The 14,477-nt window shown below is 37.2% G+C and overlaps 1 protein-coding gene across 1 annotated transcript in view; it reads right to left on the bottom strand.

Moving 5' to 3' along the window:
- Nucleotides 1-5,594: 5,594 nt before the first annotated feature.
- LOC140244570 (uncharacterized) overlaps nucleotides 5,595-14,477 on the bottom strand; it is a 65,695-nt gene continuing 56,812 nt past the window's right edge. Inside the window, exons 3-7 of the mRNA XM_072324195.1 lie at nucleotides 10,486-11,255; nucleotides 9,275-9,538; nucleotides 8,005-8,137; nucleotides 6,964-7,121; nucleotides 5,595-6,192 (exon numbers count right to left, since the gene is read on the bottom strand). Coding sequence (XP_072180296.1) covers nucleotides 5,872-6,192; nucleotides 6,964-7,121; nucleotides 8,005-8,137; nucleotides 9,275-9,538; nucleotides 10,486-11,255 — 1,646 coding nt within the window. The 3' untranslated portion in view covers nucleotides 5,595-5,871. The remainder of the gene's footprint in view (nucleotides 6,193-6,963; nucleotides 7,122-8,004; nucleotides 8,138-9,274; nucleotides 9,539-10,485; nucleotides 11,256-14,477) is intronic.

Below are 14,477 nucleotides of genomic sequence, written 5' to 3'. Positions count from 1 at the left end.
GTACTGAAGTGAGAGCAAGGTCAGAGTGAGGGAAGCACAGAATGGGCATGTGAAGGTCAAAAGAACAAGTGAGCACCAGGTCAACGTGATGAGAGCGTAGAATAGACTTGTGAAGGTCAGAGGAACAAAGGAAGATGAACAAAGAGATAACCCCGCTGTATGCAACGCAATTGAGATTGGGCTAACTAAACTAGTAATTTGCAATCCAGACAATCTCAACCAAAATGCGTGACAATATGATTCCCAGTTTCCCAGAGAGCCGCTGATATCTGCCAGCAAAAGTAACCGGATTACCAATAAGCGCAGCTACTTAGTTGCTTATCGTAAACTATAAAGAAACAAGACACGGCAAGAGATGGCGCTAGACCATTTTTTCCGAATGAGTCATTACCCATTGCGGACAGTAGCTTGAGGTGATCGCGTTTTCTCACGCACCTGCTGATAAGAAACAAGAGATGGCGCTAGACCATTTCACTTGATGGGTTTACCATCTGACGCACTGACCTCGCTCACAACTCGTCTGTGGCAAACCATTATAGAACAGCACAAGCAGGACGAGGGATGATTTAATATTTCGAGTTCTATAGTCCAATACCTGTGCATCAATAGAATATGCACTACTCATTTTAGGAAATAGACCCCTGGATCTACATGCATTTTCCATAGGTCTATCAAAAAGTTTCTATTGATACAAGCACGCTCATAAACATATTCCCCCCCCCCCCCCCGACTGATAGCCTTTAGAACATAATTTTGTAAAAGAATGTGTGTTGTTGTTGTTTTGTATTTTCTCTAGGAATAATAACGATCCCCAAACGATAGCACTCTTTTAACAAATGACTCTTCTCCTATTCATCATTATAGGATTCGACCACCATGTTAAAATCAACAAAATGTGGTCAAAAATCTAATTACAATGAAACAACAGTTGCGTTAAAACGCAACGTTTTTGTATGGGTAAGTTGGGTAATGGGTAGTGAGTAGGTTTCTAATAATGTGATCATATCTCAAAATCAACCTAATTATCACAATTCACGCATTGTTTTACTGTACTGGTTTGAATGTTTCATGTTGGAAAAACACAATAACGCCGAAATTCATTTGAATAAACAATTTTGTTTATTGAACACTACGTCAGCATAAATAGATACAGTATGTATGTAACACAAAACATCGAGTAAAATACTATCAAGAATGGGATCAAGAATGTACAAGGTATATACGTGTTGCATTTTCGCAGAAAGAACTGAGAAAGGTTATAAAAGAACGGATTGTCGGATTATCCCCAAACTTTCACTGATGTGTTCTACTAATATCATTGCGTTCACTCAATCCATATGTATATGAAGGTGGACTTGTCCTTTAATAATAAATAAGACACGACAAGAGATGGCGCTAGACCATTTTTCCTAATGGGTCATTCAGGCCAGGAGCTTGACGTGATTGATACTAGTATTTCTCATGCGCTGCTGATAACAAACAAGAGATGGCGCTAGACCATTTCACTTGATGGGATACTTGACTCGCTCGTCAGTGGCAAACTACATTGTACGAAATTTATAGAACAGCACAAGGGATAATAATATCAAGATTTTGAGTTCTATAATACATTGTCATTGCATCAATAGAACATGCACTACTCATAGCGAACTGACCCCTCTATCTTCATGCATTTTCCATAGGTCTATCGAAAATTTTTATAGATATAGCCACGCTCATAAACATAGACTCTCCCTGATCGGCAGCCTTAGAAATGTAAAACAATGTTTTCTTCTCGAAATTTTATAGATCGACAAACGATGGCACTTTTTTAAAGGAGACCTCGGGATGATTTTCAGACTTTTACATTTGAACAACTACAAATTAGTTAAACTGACTACAGAGTTTCAGAATTTATAGTAATTGGAATGAGGAATGAGAGTGTTTTCAAAATTTATAACAAATTGCAATGAACAAGGATGATGACATGGCAGCCTCAGCATAAGAATGCATGAGTTGGGGCTCAAGGAAGCAGAACAAGAGAAGAAGGCATGTATAGATTCTTCACGGCTGAACTTGTTGAACAAGCAGTATTGTAATAGAATTACACTACTATACTTCAAAAATGTGAGGCTCTGATGTCATAAACATTGTCCAGTGTAATTTGTTTAAGATTTTCAGTTTATTAGTTTCTCTGCTCAAAGACCACAATAAATTCCACGGATCTATACATGGTACTATCGATATTCCTGATGTGAAATTATTATGAAAATCGTCTGGAATGCCCCTTTAACAAATTGCTCTTCTCCCATTTATTTACCACCGTGCTAAAATCAATGGTATATGGCACGATTGTGCCCTATACCGACATTTTCACACAATCACGCATGTTATACTTGACCTATTTACTACTAATGTTATCACGCTTGATGCATAAAAATAATTATCACTACTCAGATGACACAACAGAAAGGCAAGATCACGCAAGAGGGCGCCCTACACTTCTATTATTTTCTTGCTTCATTCGATTTCTGTCTCTGCTCAGTTAAAAGAATGGGAGAAAGGGAGAGGGGGGAGCAGATGGGCAAAGAACCAAGAGAGCAAAGGACGTTGTTTTGTTATTTGTTCTTGTTCGTTAAAACATCCTCCGGTATTACAAAAAAAAAAAAAGTAGGCAGTACGGTTTGTCTCACTCAAAATGTGGTCAGGCTAACTCCATAGTTGAAACAACAGTTGCATTTACAAAAGAAACGTTTTTGAACGGGTGATCGCATTTCTAAATCAGCAGGACGTTGTTTTAGTTTTCGTTCTTGTTTGTTATCCTCCAGTCGTGCAAAAAATAAAGAGGGCAGACAATACGTTTTGTCTCATACAAGATGTGGTCAAAAATCTCGTATTGCAATGAAACAACCGTTGCATTAAAAAAGCAACGTTTTTGTATAATGGGTAAGTTTCTTATAATGTGATCGCATTTCAAATCAACCTAATTATCACAATTCACGCATTGTTATACTGTACTGGTTTGAATGTTTCATGTTGGAAAAACACAATAAGCCGAAATTAATTTGAATATACAATTTTGTTTATTCAATACTACGTCAGCATATAAATAGATATGTAACACAAAACATCGAGTAAAATACTATCAAAAATGGGATGATTCAATGTACAAGGCATATCACGCATATGCATGTTGATTTTGGCAGAAAGAACTGAGAAATAGACGGAAGATTTAAAAGGAAAACAAATCAATTCGTTTCTTAATTTCCCTGACATCATAGTGTGAACCATTATGTATACATTTGAGTTGCATAGTTGACTTGCTGAAAGCTACACGAAGAGAGTAATAACCAATGTTCTAAACCTTACAGAAGTTTTATTATTTTTTTCCATCATCAATACCATTGTTCCAAATACACAGGATGTTTAAGTGACGTAATCTAGTGTTGTGAGGTCGCATAGGTAAATTGCAAGAACGTATACTTATACACGCAAAATATAGATCTTCACTACTTTTTAAACATGGAAGTAAATTGTGAACGCCAAAATCAAACTTGGGTAACTTGGGTAAAAGCGAAGTAAGACAATTGATCACTTATCAAAAATAAAAAGGCGAGAAAGTGAATTTTTAGCTACATACGATATCTTTACGCAGCAGGGATGAAAGACATATGATTATATGAAATATGTTTTAGAATAATTAATTGTAGAGAGAACTTCAAGAGCCAAACTACAACTAATTTCACATTGCCATGAGGAATTACTGTAGTATACCCGAGGGTTTATCGTTTTGGTGTTCATGAGGCAGTCACTTTGCATTTGGGTTGACAATAATGTTTTATAATTACTTCGTATTAATTTAAACTACAACTGTACATTGTATTACCACGTACCACTGACTCAACAGTCGCTTAGATTATAATACTGTACAACTAGTATATTCACAGAATATTTGCCAGGGTATTATGAATATTTAATACTGAAATGACAAATAATGCTATTTCATATTTTTCTCAAAATCCTTCACTCACTCAGTCAGTACGATTTTCCCATGGTATGATTGATGATTTCACATGCACATCTTTAAAGTTGTATTGAATTTTCTATGAAAACAACAACAACCGATGTAGATGCACAATACTCATAATTACAATACGTATTAAAATAATGTTACAAACGACGCAAAGTTTCAAACAACAGAAAGTATTGTTTGTTTGCTTTTCCCTTGAAGAAGCATGCACTGTGTTCTTTATGAGAAAATGATTATGCATAGTGGTCGGGTGATTATGATAAGGGCGTTAAGTTGCTACTAAAGCCATTCGAGGCACCTCAACGCCCTTCTCATTCTCAAACGACGAAGTGTCTCTATTCTCAAAAATCTATTCTCAAAAATCTCTCGGGCCTATCTCCACTAATGTATAGGTTGAGAAGAATGTTGTTTTCACTTTCTTTTACGTTTTACTACGTTCGTGTTGATAACTGTTATAAATCATAATTCACTTTACTTATCATCAGCCTTTTTAATACCAAATCAACACGTTGCTGATCCCATTCAGCTATACGGCTTTTAATTGAGACCTTAATACACTCACTACCCGATGCCGCCCTCGTCTTCCTTTCTCTTTTGTTTTCTTCATCTTTCTCATTTGAATACAAATACCGTACGGCACAGGGACAAGTATAATACTCAAAAAAGCAAGTTAGAATCAAGCAGGCGCGTGTGACACTTTCTCTAAGAAATAAATGAACAACGAGGAAAATTATAAACATTATGTACAATTCTTAATACGTTCTCCACCTCATTGAATGTTTGAGCTCATTGTTTCAGGCCCCATGCTGTACGGAGTTGGTTTTAAAGCCCTTGTGTTTGAAAAGAAAAAAAATGTGGATCTTAATTTCTCAAGATTTTCCAAGGGCGAAATTTTTCCTTTGACAGGCGTTAAACATTTTTTAATCTTTTTAGAGTATCATCCTCTGTCTTCATTCATTAACGTCATTCTCCATCGATGTTTATGCAACAAGGTGTAAACTGTTGTGAGCTCTCCATAGAATGATATTATTAAAGGCATAATTTACCATTTACAGATGAAACAAAAAACAAGCATTAGTGCTTTAAAATAGTTCTAAAATGTGAGTTAGGGATTGAAACAACCACTGTAAAACTTTGAATCCGTATTATGGATGTTAAGTGTTAAGTACACAGAATATTAACAATATCTTTAATAAAAATGTTTCCAGACTAAACCGTCTACATTTATGGTTTAATGAGAAAAATACTGATATCTCCGTATATTTTAGACTTTATTGCAAAAACTCTATTATGGTAGGATGTTTTGTGATACAACAGAACAACACATATACATCAAATGTGATATGTTGAACATTTTTTTAAAATTACTGCTCCCGGAGGTAAACTGGACCTTTAAGTGCAATTGAATTGTCGATTATAAAGGGGGAAAATAATTTAGCTCAATATTTCAGATTTTCGCTTATCTCCAATCGAGGAAGGGCACATCGTTATATCAATGTACTCGATGCCTTTCTATACTGAATAAATATCTGAAATTACAGAATCAGTGTTTAAGTCAGGTGCACTTAAGTACGAAACTTACCGCCAATTGGAGAGATCTTCTCCAAAATGGAAAAAAAAAAACCTCATTATTCTAATATGAGAACTTCAGATTATATTTTTCTTTATGAAACACGAGACATGGCAAAATTGATACAAGTCAAGCTGCCTTAAAATATCAAATAAAACCAAAATGGCTAAGCTACAGATTTCTCAATTGTTCAAGCATTGATTACGTTTGGAAAAGAGTAGATTTTGAAGAAGAAAATATTGTCGGTTTAACGTTATTTATGAGTTCACTCGCTCAAAAGGCACAATCAGATTCACTGATAGCGATGCTCGTGCGTGTCTCGTGCATGCCTCTGTTTCCCCTTTCTGTTCGAACCCCCTGAATTCAGCTCTGTCTGTGACGTCAGTGCGCTGAGCGAGCTTTGGGAACGGATCATCATGCGGAAAGACTTGAGGCAATACGTGTACTTGTGGCCCTCCCACGTGCCCCAATTCACCACGGCACCATTGAGTCCCCTGGCGTCGGCCCTCGCCAACCATCGGCCGTTCGGATTTGCTCGGTTGCAGGATCGGAACCAGAACCCAGCCTGGCGTAAGTAAGCACAGTTTCCGACGCTGTTGTCATGGTCACGGTCCTTTAACGGAACAAAAGTCGGAGACAGATTGTCGATTTACACTATTACAATGATAACAACAATCACTGTCATTACATTTACTTTTTTTACACTGTCTAATAACTTTTCCTTGACCATCATTAAATTTATCGTGATCATAATTCCAGAATAGTCGTTCTGTGTTTGACATTACCTATCTCTTTCCCAAAGACATAGGTTTCATGACTATTGATAGAGAAACAAGACCCTTTTACCATAGGGGTTTGGTAAAAAACTTTGTAGTAACAGGAAGTCATTTGTACTGATATCTTTTTTTCTCTCTCTTTCACAATTCATTTCTTTACATAAGCCATTGTTTCAACCTCTGCTCTCACTGTCAATCAAAGGATTTTTTTTTTCGGAAAATTTAACAACATTAGGGGGGAAACACCAACAAACATAGGTACGATAACGTGAAAAAAAAAATCGGTTAGGATCGATTCTTTGATGACCCCCTCCAATAAATAAATATGTAAACAAATAAACGCCGTGTTAATATTTCCTTGAAAATGAATGTCTAAAAAATGAATAGGGAGGAAGGGGAGGGGAAATGAGGAGGGGAGGAAAAGGGGAGGGAGGGAGGGAGTGGGGGTGGGAGGAGGAAGATGGGGAAGAGGGACGGGAGAATGGGAAAATGGGAGGGGAGGAGGATACACCCAGGCGATAAAACACAAAGAAACAATTACGCGGGCTAACAAGTGCATGCATCCGCAGGAATCATTGTTTCACTAGTAAATTGTCATCTCTGCTTACCCGGGTGGAGAACTGCGAGTTATTATGGTAAGAAAGGGCGTCCCCAGCATTGCCACCCATAAACTCGCCCAAGGTCAAACGGAAGTAGTCTGTCTCATCATTGACCCGGAAGAGCGAGTATTCGGCGTAACCCTTCACGTCATCCCAGTCAGTAAACTCTAAAATAAAACAAACAAAGCAGAAAATCAACGGTTAGATTTTTTTTTTAACTTGCAGTTATATCATAACACTCCTCAAGGATTTCACGGGACACAACTTCCTGTCCAGTTAGATCATGCTGATAGCGGATAAGTATGGACATTGGACATGAAGGAGCGGTTTTTAAGTTGAATGACTTAAAACAAAAGTGTACATATACTTGTTCCACTTTTATTACACGGTAGGCTTTACACCAACTGTATCTACAGCTGAAAGTGAGCGTTGTTTATAGAAAATATTTTTAATTTTGATATCATGATCTACAAATTTGTATTTCATATTGTTGAAGCATACTGTAGAAATAAATGCTTTCAAAACAGAATACGTTGTTTTTTTTCCCAACTGGATACCAGTAACCGAATTGATAAATGATAGGAATCAAGGTTGCATTGTGGTTTCCATCGTTTTGATATAATAGTTGTAGTTGTAGTATGATGTATGCCCCCCCCCCCCAAAAAAAAGAAAGAAAAGAAAAGAGTAAACAAAGTTTAGACAGTGTCTATTTCAACCCCCTTTCCATACCTCTCTTTTTGTCTCAATGGCATTGAGAAATGACACATGCTCTACAAGTTCTAAAAGCGATTTATATTGATATCAGACATTGATTAAGATGTGTTATATTTTGTTCAATTCCTTAAAACAATGTAATTCTATATTGTTTTTACCTGAGAAGCAAAGTAAATGCAAAGAAATAGAGAAAACATTGCAGCCGGCAGTGCAGAATTTCGTTTTTCTTTATATACTTATCATAGGTACCATATTCTGCGTCATTAAACACTGAAACCAACTTTGGCCCCTGAGCTGAGAGATTAAGTAATAAAGAGAGATGGACTTGCATCTTACCGACTCTAAGAACGAAATTTGCCTGCGAAGTGATGGCGTGAAGCATAGCATTTCCTAGCCAGAAGTCGGCGTCGAGGTATCCAAAGCCTTTCGCGTAGTCGTTCCACCCACGGTAAAAGTTTGTCGTGCCATTCTGAAGGGGGATAATAATCAAGGTTTAACTTTGAAGATGTACTGAAGCAGAAAAGGTCTCAGGAATAAACATAGGTCAAATGCCATGAAAGCAAGGTGAGATTTATTAGAGAGGGCACTTTCACGGCTATGTCAAATTCCGTTGATGAAGCAATCAAATTAGCCATTCCTATGTTTGCCTACACCTTGTTTGAAATTGAGTAAACAACAGTTGCAGTTGCTTGTATAGGCCTACCTATCACACCCACGTACTGTTAGTCCTGTTCCCAGCTGTTTTGAAAGCTGAGACGTTTACGGGAATAAAAAAGAATATTCCGCAAAGATCTTTTTTTATGTGTGTGTATGTGTGTGTTTGTGTGTTGATGAATGTGAACAAAAGAAATGACTTAAAAGCTTAATTGCCACAGGGATTTTCCTTTTTACTGGATTTATTTGATCTTATTATTTTGATCTTCGCTCTCTCACTGGTTTGGTTAAAATGAGCGTGACTAGTTCTGCATGGGGGAAACTTATTATCGCTCACTCATCCTTTGATAATTTATTTTATAACTTGAACAAGAGAAACCATAAGGATTGATTGAAGTGTTACATGATGATGTTCAGGCATGAAATTAAAGCTGTTTGTGATAATATCATTCTGTCAAAGACACTGCGGTTACTCATAAAATTCAATACTTGCGAGTATGCAAATTAAAGGGTGCAGTTTATATTTCGTTTAAATAAATGCAGAAGGATAAAGGTAACATGTAGTTTAAAAGGTGTAGTTTCACAATCACGTGACATTTTGTGAAGGACAGCCATAGTCTGTCAATAAGGACCTCATAGGTGAGCATACTGGACACCGTCCCCTTGAAAATGCAATTGATGTTAAGAAAAAAAAAAATAGTGACTTGAATGAGAAGTATGTAATACATCACACCATTCACTCATTTTGGTATTCTGTTGTCTTTTGAACATTGTCATTATGAGCTATTTGGGAGTGTAAAACTATCACTGATATAAACAATGATAATTATTGTTGTTTGTTGTTGGTGGTGGGTGTTTTTTTTTTTTTTTTCATCAATTCATAATAAACGTCGTTATCTGGAATTATATGCCGGGGGTGGGACCAGTAAAATACACTTCCAATGAAACCTACCTGTCTGCGTTGGATGACCGTCCAACCACCACCATCAGTTGTCATATCGCAGAGGAGTCGAATCCGCTTTCCTCGCTTGCCCGACCCCTCAGGGTTGCTCATGTAGTAGATGCCGTCCTCTGTAAATCCCTTCATTCGCAGACACTGGCAGCCATCAATAATGCAGTCGTTGTTCCTGCCACGCCCCTTAGGGCGGGGCCTTTTCTCCCCATCGAGCATGATGTTTCCCCGAATAGTCTTCAAGTCCATGAGTTCTTTGAAAATCTGTGGATTTTGCGATAACAGTTATCATCAAAGGTACATCATAAACTACATGGAATGTGACCTAATACATAAATCTCGTAAAGGACGATCAAGTAATAATTATTCGTCATTTCAAGTATAACTAGCTGAGCAACCAACATATATTATACCGTTTAGACCATGAAAGAAAACTATAGCCAATTCCCGCCCTTCCTTTCCTTTTTTCATTATTTGAAAGAGGAACTGGGAAACAGATTGATTAAAATTTTGAGCAGCTCAACATGAAGAAGATGTATTATATCCAGTATTATGAGGATCTATTGAATGTATTTCCCTTCTAATTGCACTTTTGCATCATGTTTAGTTTGACTTCGATAGTTCGAGGTTTAAATCAAACTCGATATCAAACTCGAAACCTTAAATAGAGCTGTGGTGTTTTTAAATTTCACTTGGTTTCTTTAAGTCGTAGTCACTTGTAAGGGAGAAGGATGACGTCATCTCATTCAAGTATGTCATTGATTTGTACAGAAAATTTAACAAAAATACTTTTTTGACATAAAGTTAAAGAGTAAAGAAAACACATTATTCACATAAAATCTTGTAACCTTGCGTCAACAAAGCATTCATTGCTTCAACTGTGAAAGTGTTGTAATTACTAATTTGTATTATCGTGTACTCTGTTCATCTCTGTATCGTCTACATTATTCATTCGTTACCAAAAAGAAGAGTGAAGTGTACAGATATCATATTTCGTCAAAGAACAAAAATTACTTTTAAATTGACTGTCTGGTGGTTTGTTTGTTTGTTTGTTTTTTGTCAAGGTGACATCCGATTCCATATGCATTGGTTCATCTGTATTAGTTATGCTTTTTTTCTGTGCATTTTTTTTTTGTTTGTTTTTCATGCCTTACTTTGCTTTTTTTAAAGTCTTTTCGAGAGGAGTGGGAGGAGATCTTTAAAAAAAATACCTTCCACCTGGGCTTGTTAAGCTCTCCTCGATGGCCGTCCTGACTGGTCATTACGCCCATGAACGGACGAGGTGTCGTAGTCTTTTCCAAGTCCTTCCCATCTTGATCTAAAGAATCTAAGCCCTGTTCCTCGTGGACTTCGGTTGGGTCTCCGTTGTCGTCCCCGTCCGTCGGCAAGGACTCTTCCGCTTCCCCGTCGCTGGAGCTGAAGATCAGGTATGAGCCTCCCTCGATCTCGGTGTCAAGGTACCTTTCAGACGACGTGCCGAGAATATCGGCTTCAGAAGGAAAGTTTGCGACACCGCCATTGCTCACGTCTTCGACGAAGCTGATGCTCTCAGTCTCGGCGTCCACGCCGATATCAGCGTCAACCCCATCGCTTCCTATCAGCCCTTCATGTCCACTGCTTGTCCTGGTGCTCGTGATCGTTGAAGGCTTTTTAAGGGGCTTTTCCCCCTTATCGTCAAGAACAAGAACCGTTCGGTTCGGCGAGATCATATCTTCCTGGTGGGGTTTCGGTCTTGCCTGAGGGACTTGAAAGAAGGGCTTGAAGGGTTCGTCAGGCACAACCTCGCGTAGCGGAGGAACAGGCTGATGAGGCACGTGCACCTCCTGTAGCGTTGGCTTTGATTCCACAGAGGGGGCGCTGTTCACATCCACGCCCGGGGCGTCTGTGTTTTCTTTCATCGAAGACGAATATGCTTCCGTAATTGAGTAGTCAGTATCATCGCAATCTGTGCACGGAACATCGGGACTGGTATTTCTGGCATCTAAAGAGTGGATAAACCAGATGGAAAGTGGAAAATCATCAGCAGAGCTGGGTAAACAGCCCTGTATTTAAAGGGATGATCCCCGAGGTGTACGTAGCTCTTAAAAAGGCGTCATGTTGATCAATATGATCTGAGAAAGCTGCAAAAATATTTCATATCAACTATTTGTAAATGTTTGACTATTGAATGCAAGTACAAGATGAAAATTTGCATCACTAATTGCATTTTTGTTATAGTATTATTATAATACTTATACATATACATATACTTTCATTGTGTTCGACGAACTGTCCTTATCAGATGAATGCAAGTCAAATTGACAACTTGTACCGCTTTGAACCATGTTTTTTTTCTTTTTCTTTGATGGAATTTTGAATTGAATTTGATTGAATTTGTCTAAATACTGTGAGGACATATTAGTTGGAACGGAGGTAACTACTACTTTCCCGTTGTGTAAATAAGCCAGTTCGTAGTTCTACTTTGAGAAAAAAAAAAACAAAACAAAACAAAACAAAACAAAACAACAAGAAAAATTATTTGTGATTACAAGCATGCTGATTTTTAAATTCACTGAGATAATCATCTGTGATGCAAAGATTACTCATGACGTAATCTTTATGATGTTTGTAAGCACATCCAACTGACAGCCTTCACGTATTCATGAAAGTATTTGACAATATCACATTTGTATATTTTTCATTATGCATTATTATACAATTATACATAATACTTAAATTTGTTTATGCAATCAATGCAAAACAATGAAATGGATGCTTCCTTGAATAAATGGACCTTCCTAGGCACCTGGTCTCTATACGAAAAATCATCCTTTGTTTTGTTTTGTTTTTTCACGTAATGGATTTTATTGATTACGAAAATTCGCAGCCTGTGTCTGATTGATAATGAGAAAAGTACAAAAAAGAGGAAATATACTGCATGTACATTAATCATGCTAAGGAAACACACTAGATAATAAATTAGAAATAAATAGCATCGTTACACTAATGTATGTATTCCATAAATGGTTAGGTTGAGCAAGATTTGCATTATGTCGGTCTGACATCGAATTAAGGGCAAACCTAAAAAACTGAGAAAAAAAAATGCCAAAGGTCGTCTCAGCCAAATGTACACACTAATTACGATTTGGCTTTACCTGGAGAGATGGTTACATAAAAGTAGAACTGTATTCTCATACAGGTATGTAAAACCACACTCACAATGAGGATAGAACAAGGATACGTGAAATCTTCCCCTGATTCAACAGAAAACAAGCAATTGAGACAACGCAGGAATGTGAAATACCTCGAGACTCTTGTATTAGAATCTGCACTCACAGGAACATTAGCTCAAGAGGTTGCTGCCCTCATCATGGCAAATTAAACCCTAGCTAAAGAGGGCGCTCTATCTTGATTTATTGTACGTGCTTCATTTCGATAAATATTTGTCGACGAGCTTTAATACACTCGGAGAGCTAGTATTTTGAAATATGTTGAAGTACTAGCAAGTGTTATTCCTTGTTGTTAGTTAACTACAATACCATTAAACGTAAGATACACTAGTGTTTTGCTTTGTTTTTGAAAATGTACCTACAATGTAATTGAACGTATTCTGGTTGCATTGTAGATGTCGTGAATTCATTTCCCACACTAATGTAATGGTATGAAAAATTAGGTACAAGTTTCTACATCTGTAAGATGTGCACAAATTGATGTGTCATGTATGGCGTGACAGATATCACGTATCTCTATTGAATAACATATGTATATATATAATATATATAGCCAGCCAGCTTTAGAAGCCAGTCCGCCTGAAGATCGTCCAGCGGAAGGACGTGAAACCGTCAGCAGCGGTCTCCGTGCGCCCAAGGATTATATTCACAACAGTAGTTCAATATAAAAACTCCGTGAGAGATGTATGATACACTAATGTATAAGTTTTCATATTGAACTACTGTTGTGAATCTATACTTTCTTAGGACTCCGAGCAGAAACTAATTGCTGTTATATATATTTATCTATATACATATACATAACATTGCTCATTTGAGGAGCAAGTAAGACGAAATTAAATTAACATTCAAAATAAATTCAACTTTTCATAATCCATATAAAGTCTTGGACTAGAGATCTGAATTAATTGAATTCCAATCATGTAAATCAAATTGAATGAGTCCTAAATGTTAAACTGCTTTTCACTGCGACATAAAAAAGAAACAAGAAAAAGGTGGGTAAGAGAGAGAAAGATCAAAGAGTCCTTGCTCTCTCAGCCTAAGTGATATTGTGTGTTATTGCGTGTTTTTGTGTTTACACCCAAACAAGCCAAGTTTTCAATTTCCCCCTGTTTGTTGACCTCGCATTCCGTACAACGAACTTAATTATTCACCCTCGTCGTAACGATCTTACTGATTGCAAAGTACTGACCTGGAAATGCATGGAATTTTTGTTATTACAACATTATTATTGTTGATACGACTCGGGACTATAATTGCCCTGTCGGCAGAGTATCTATCAGGTGAAGAAGTAAAACTGCCCAAAGAGTAATCTAAACGTTCAAGTTCGTTTAACTGGTGTTCCTGACAATAAAAGGAGAAAAAAAATGGCATGTAATTTCTCATTACTTCTACAGCACTTTACACGAGACACACGACAAGCAATATAGCAATAGGATAGCCTGGGTATTTTTTTTTTAACTCAAAGACGAACAAAATAGATTATTGCAACTGATCCACAGGAGTCTTGTGCAGTTATCATAAATGATTTTAGAGATAAAATAGAGAAGTACAGCAAACTAGAATTCGGGATTTATCTCAGTTTTTAAAGCACTATAAGTTGTAATGATTGGCGGTCACACTCGATACTGTAAGCACGTGACTGACTTATGAGTTTTTCATCATTTATGTCGCTCTCCTCGACAATGCCCAAGAAACTTGTAAATCTTAAAAAAAGTGAACTATTTCGTCTAAGTAGTGACACCCATTTATCTATGAATGTTTGCATGTATGTAGGTATGTTTGTGTTAATATGTTTGTGCGTGTTTATGCATGTATTTACGTCTGTTTGTTTCTTTGTGGATGTGTATGCATTTATGTTTGTATGCATGTGTGCTCTTTATCTTTTCTGTTTCATCATGTCTTCGTGTTATGACTTGTCGCAGCTAGTCGTTAGACGGGGTTCTTATATTCAGAGTGCCCAGTTTTGGATAGTCGTCCGACGGTCGTACTAT

The sequence above is a fragment of the Diadema setosum genome, chromosome 21 (assembly GCF_964275005.1).
Source record: "Diadema setosum chromosome 21, eeDiaSeto1, whole genome shotgun sequence".
In the NCBI taxonomy this organism is placed as follows: domain Eukaryota; kingdom Metazoa; phylum Echinodermata; class Echinoidea; order Diadematoida; family Diadematidae; genus Diadema; species Diadema setosum.
The sequence above is the reverse complement of the archived record's forward strand: the minus strand, read 5'-3'. Positions and strand labels throughout refer to the sequence as shown.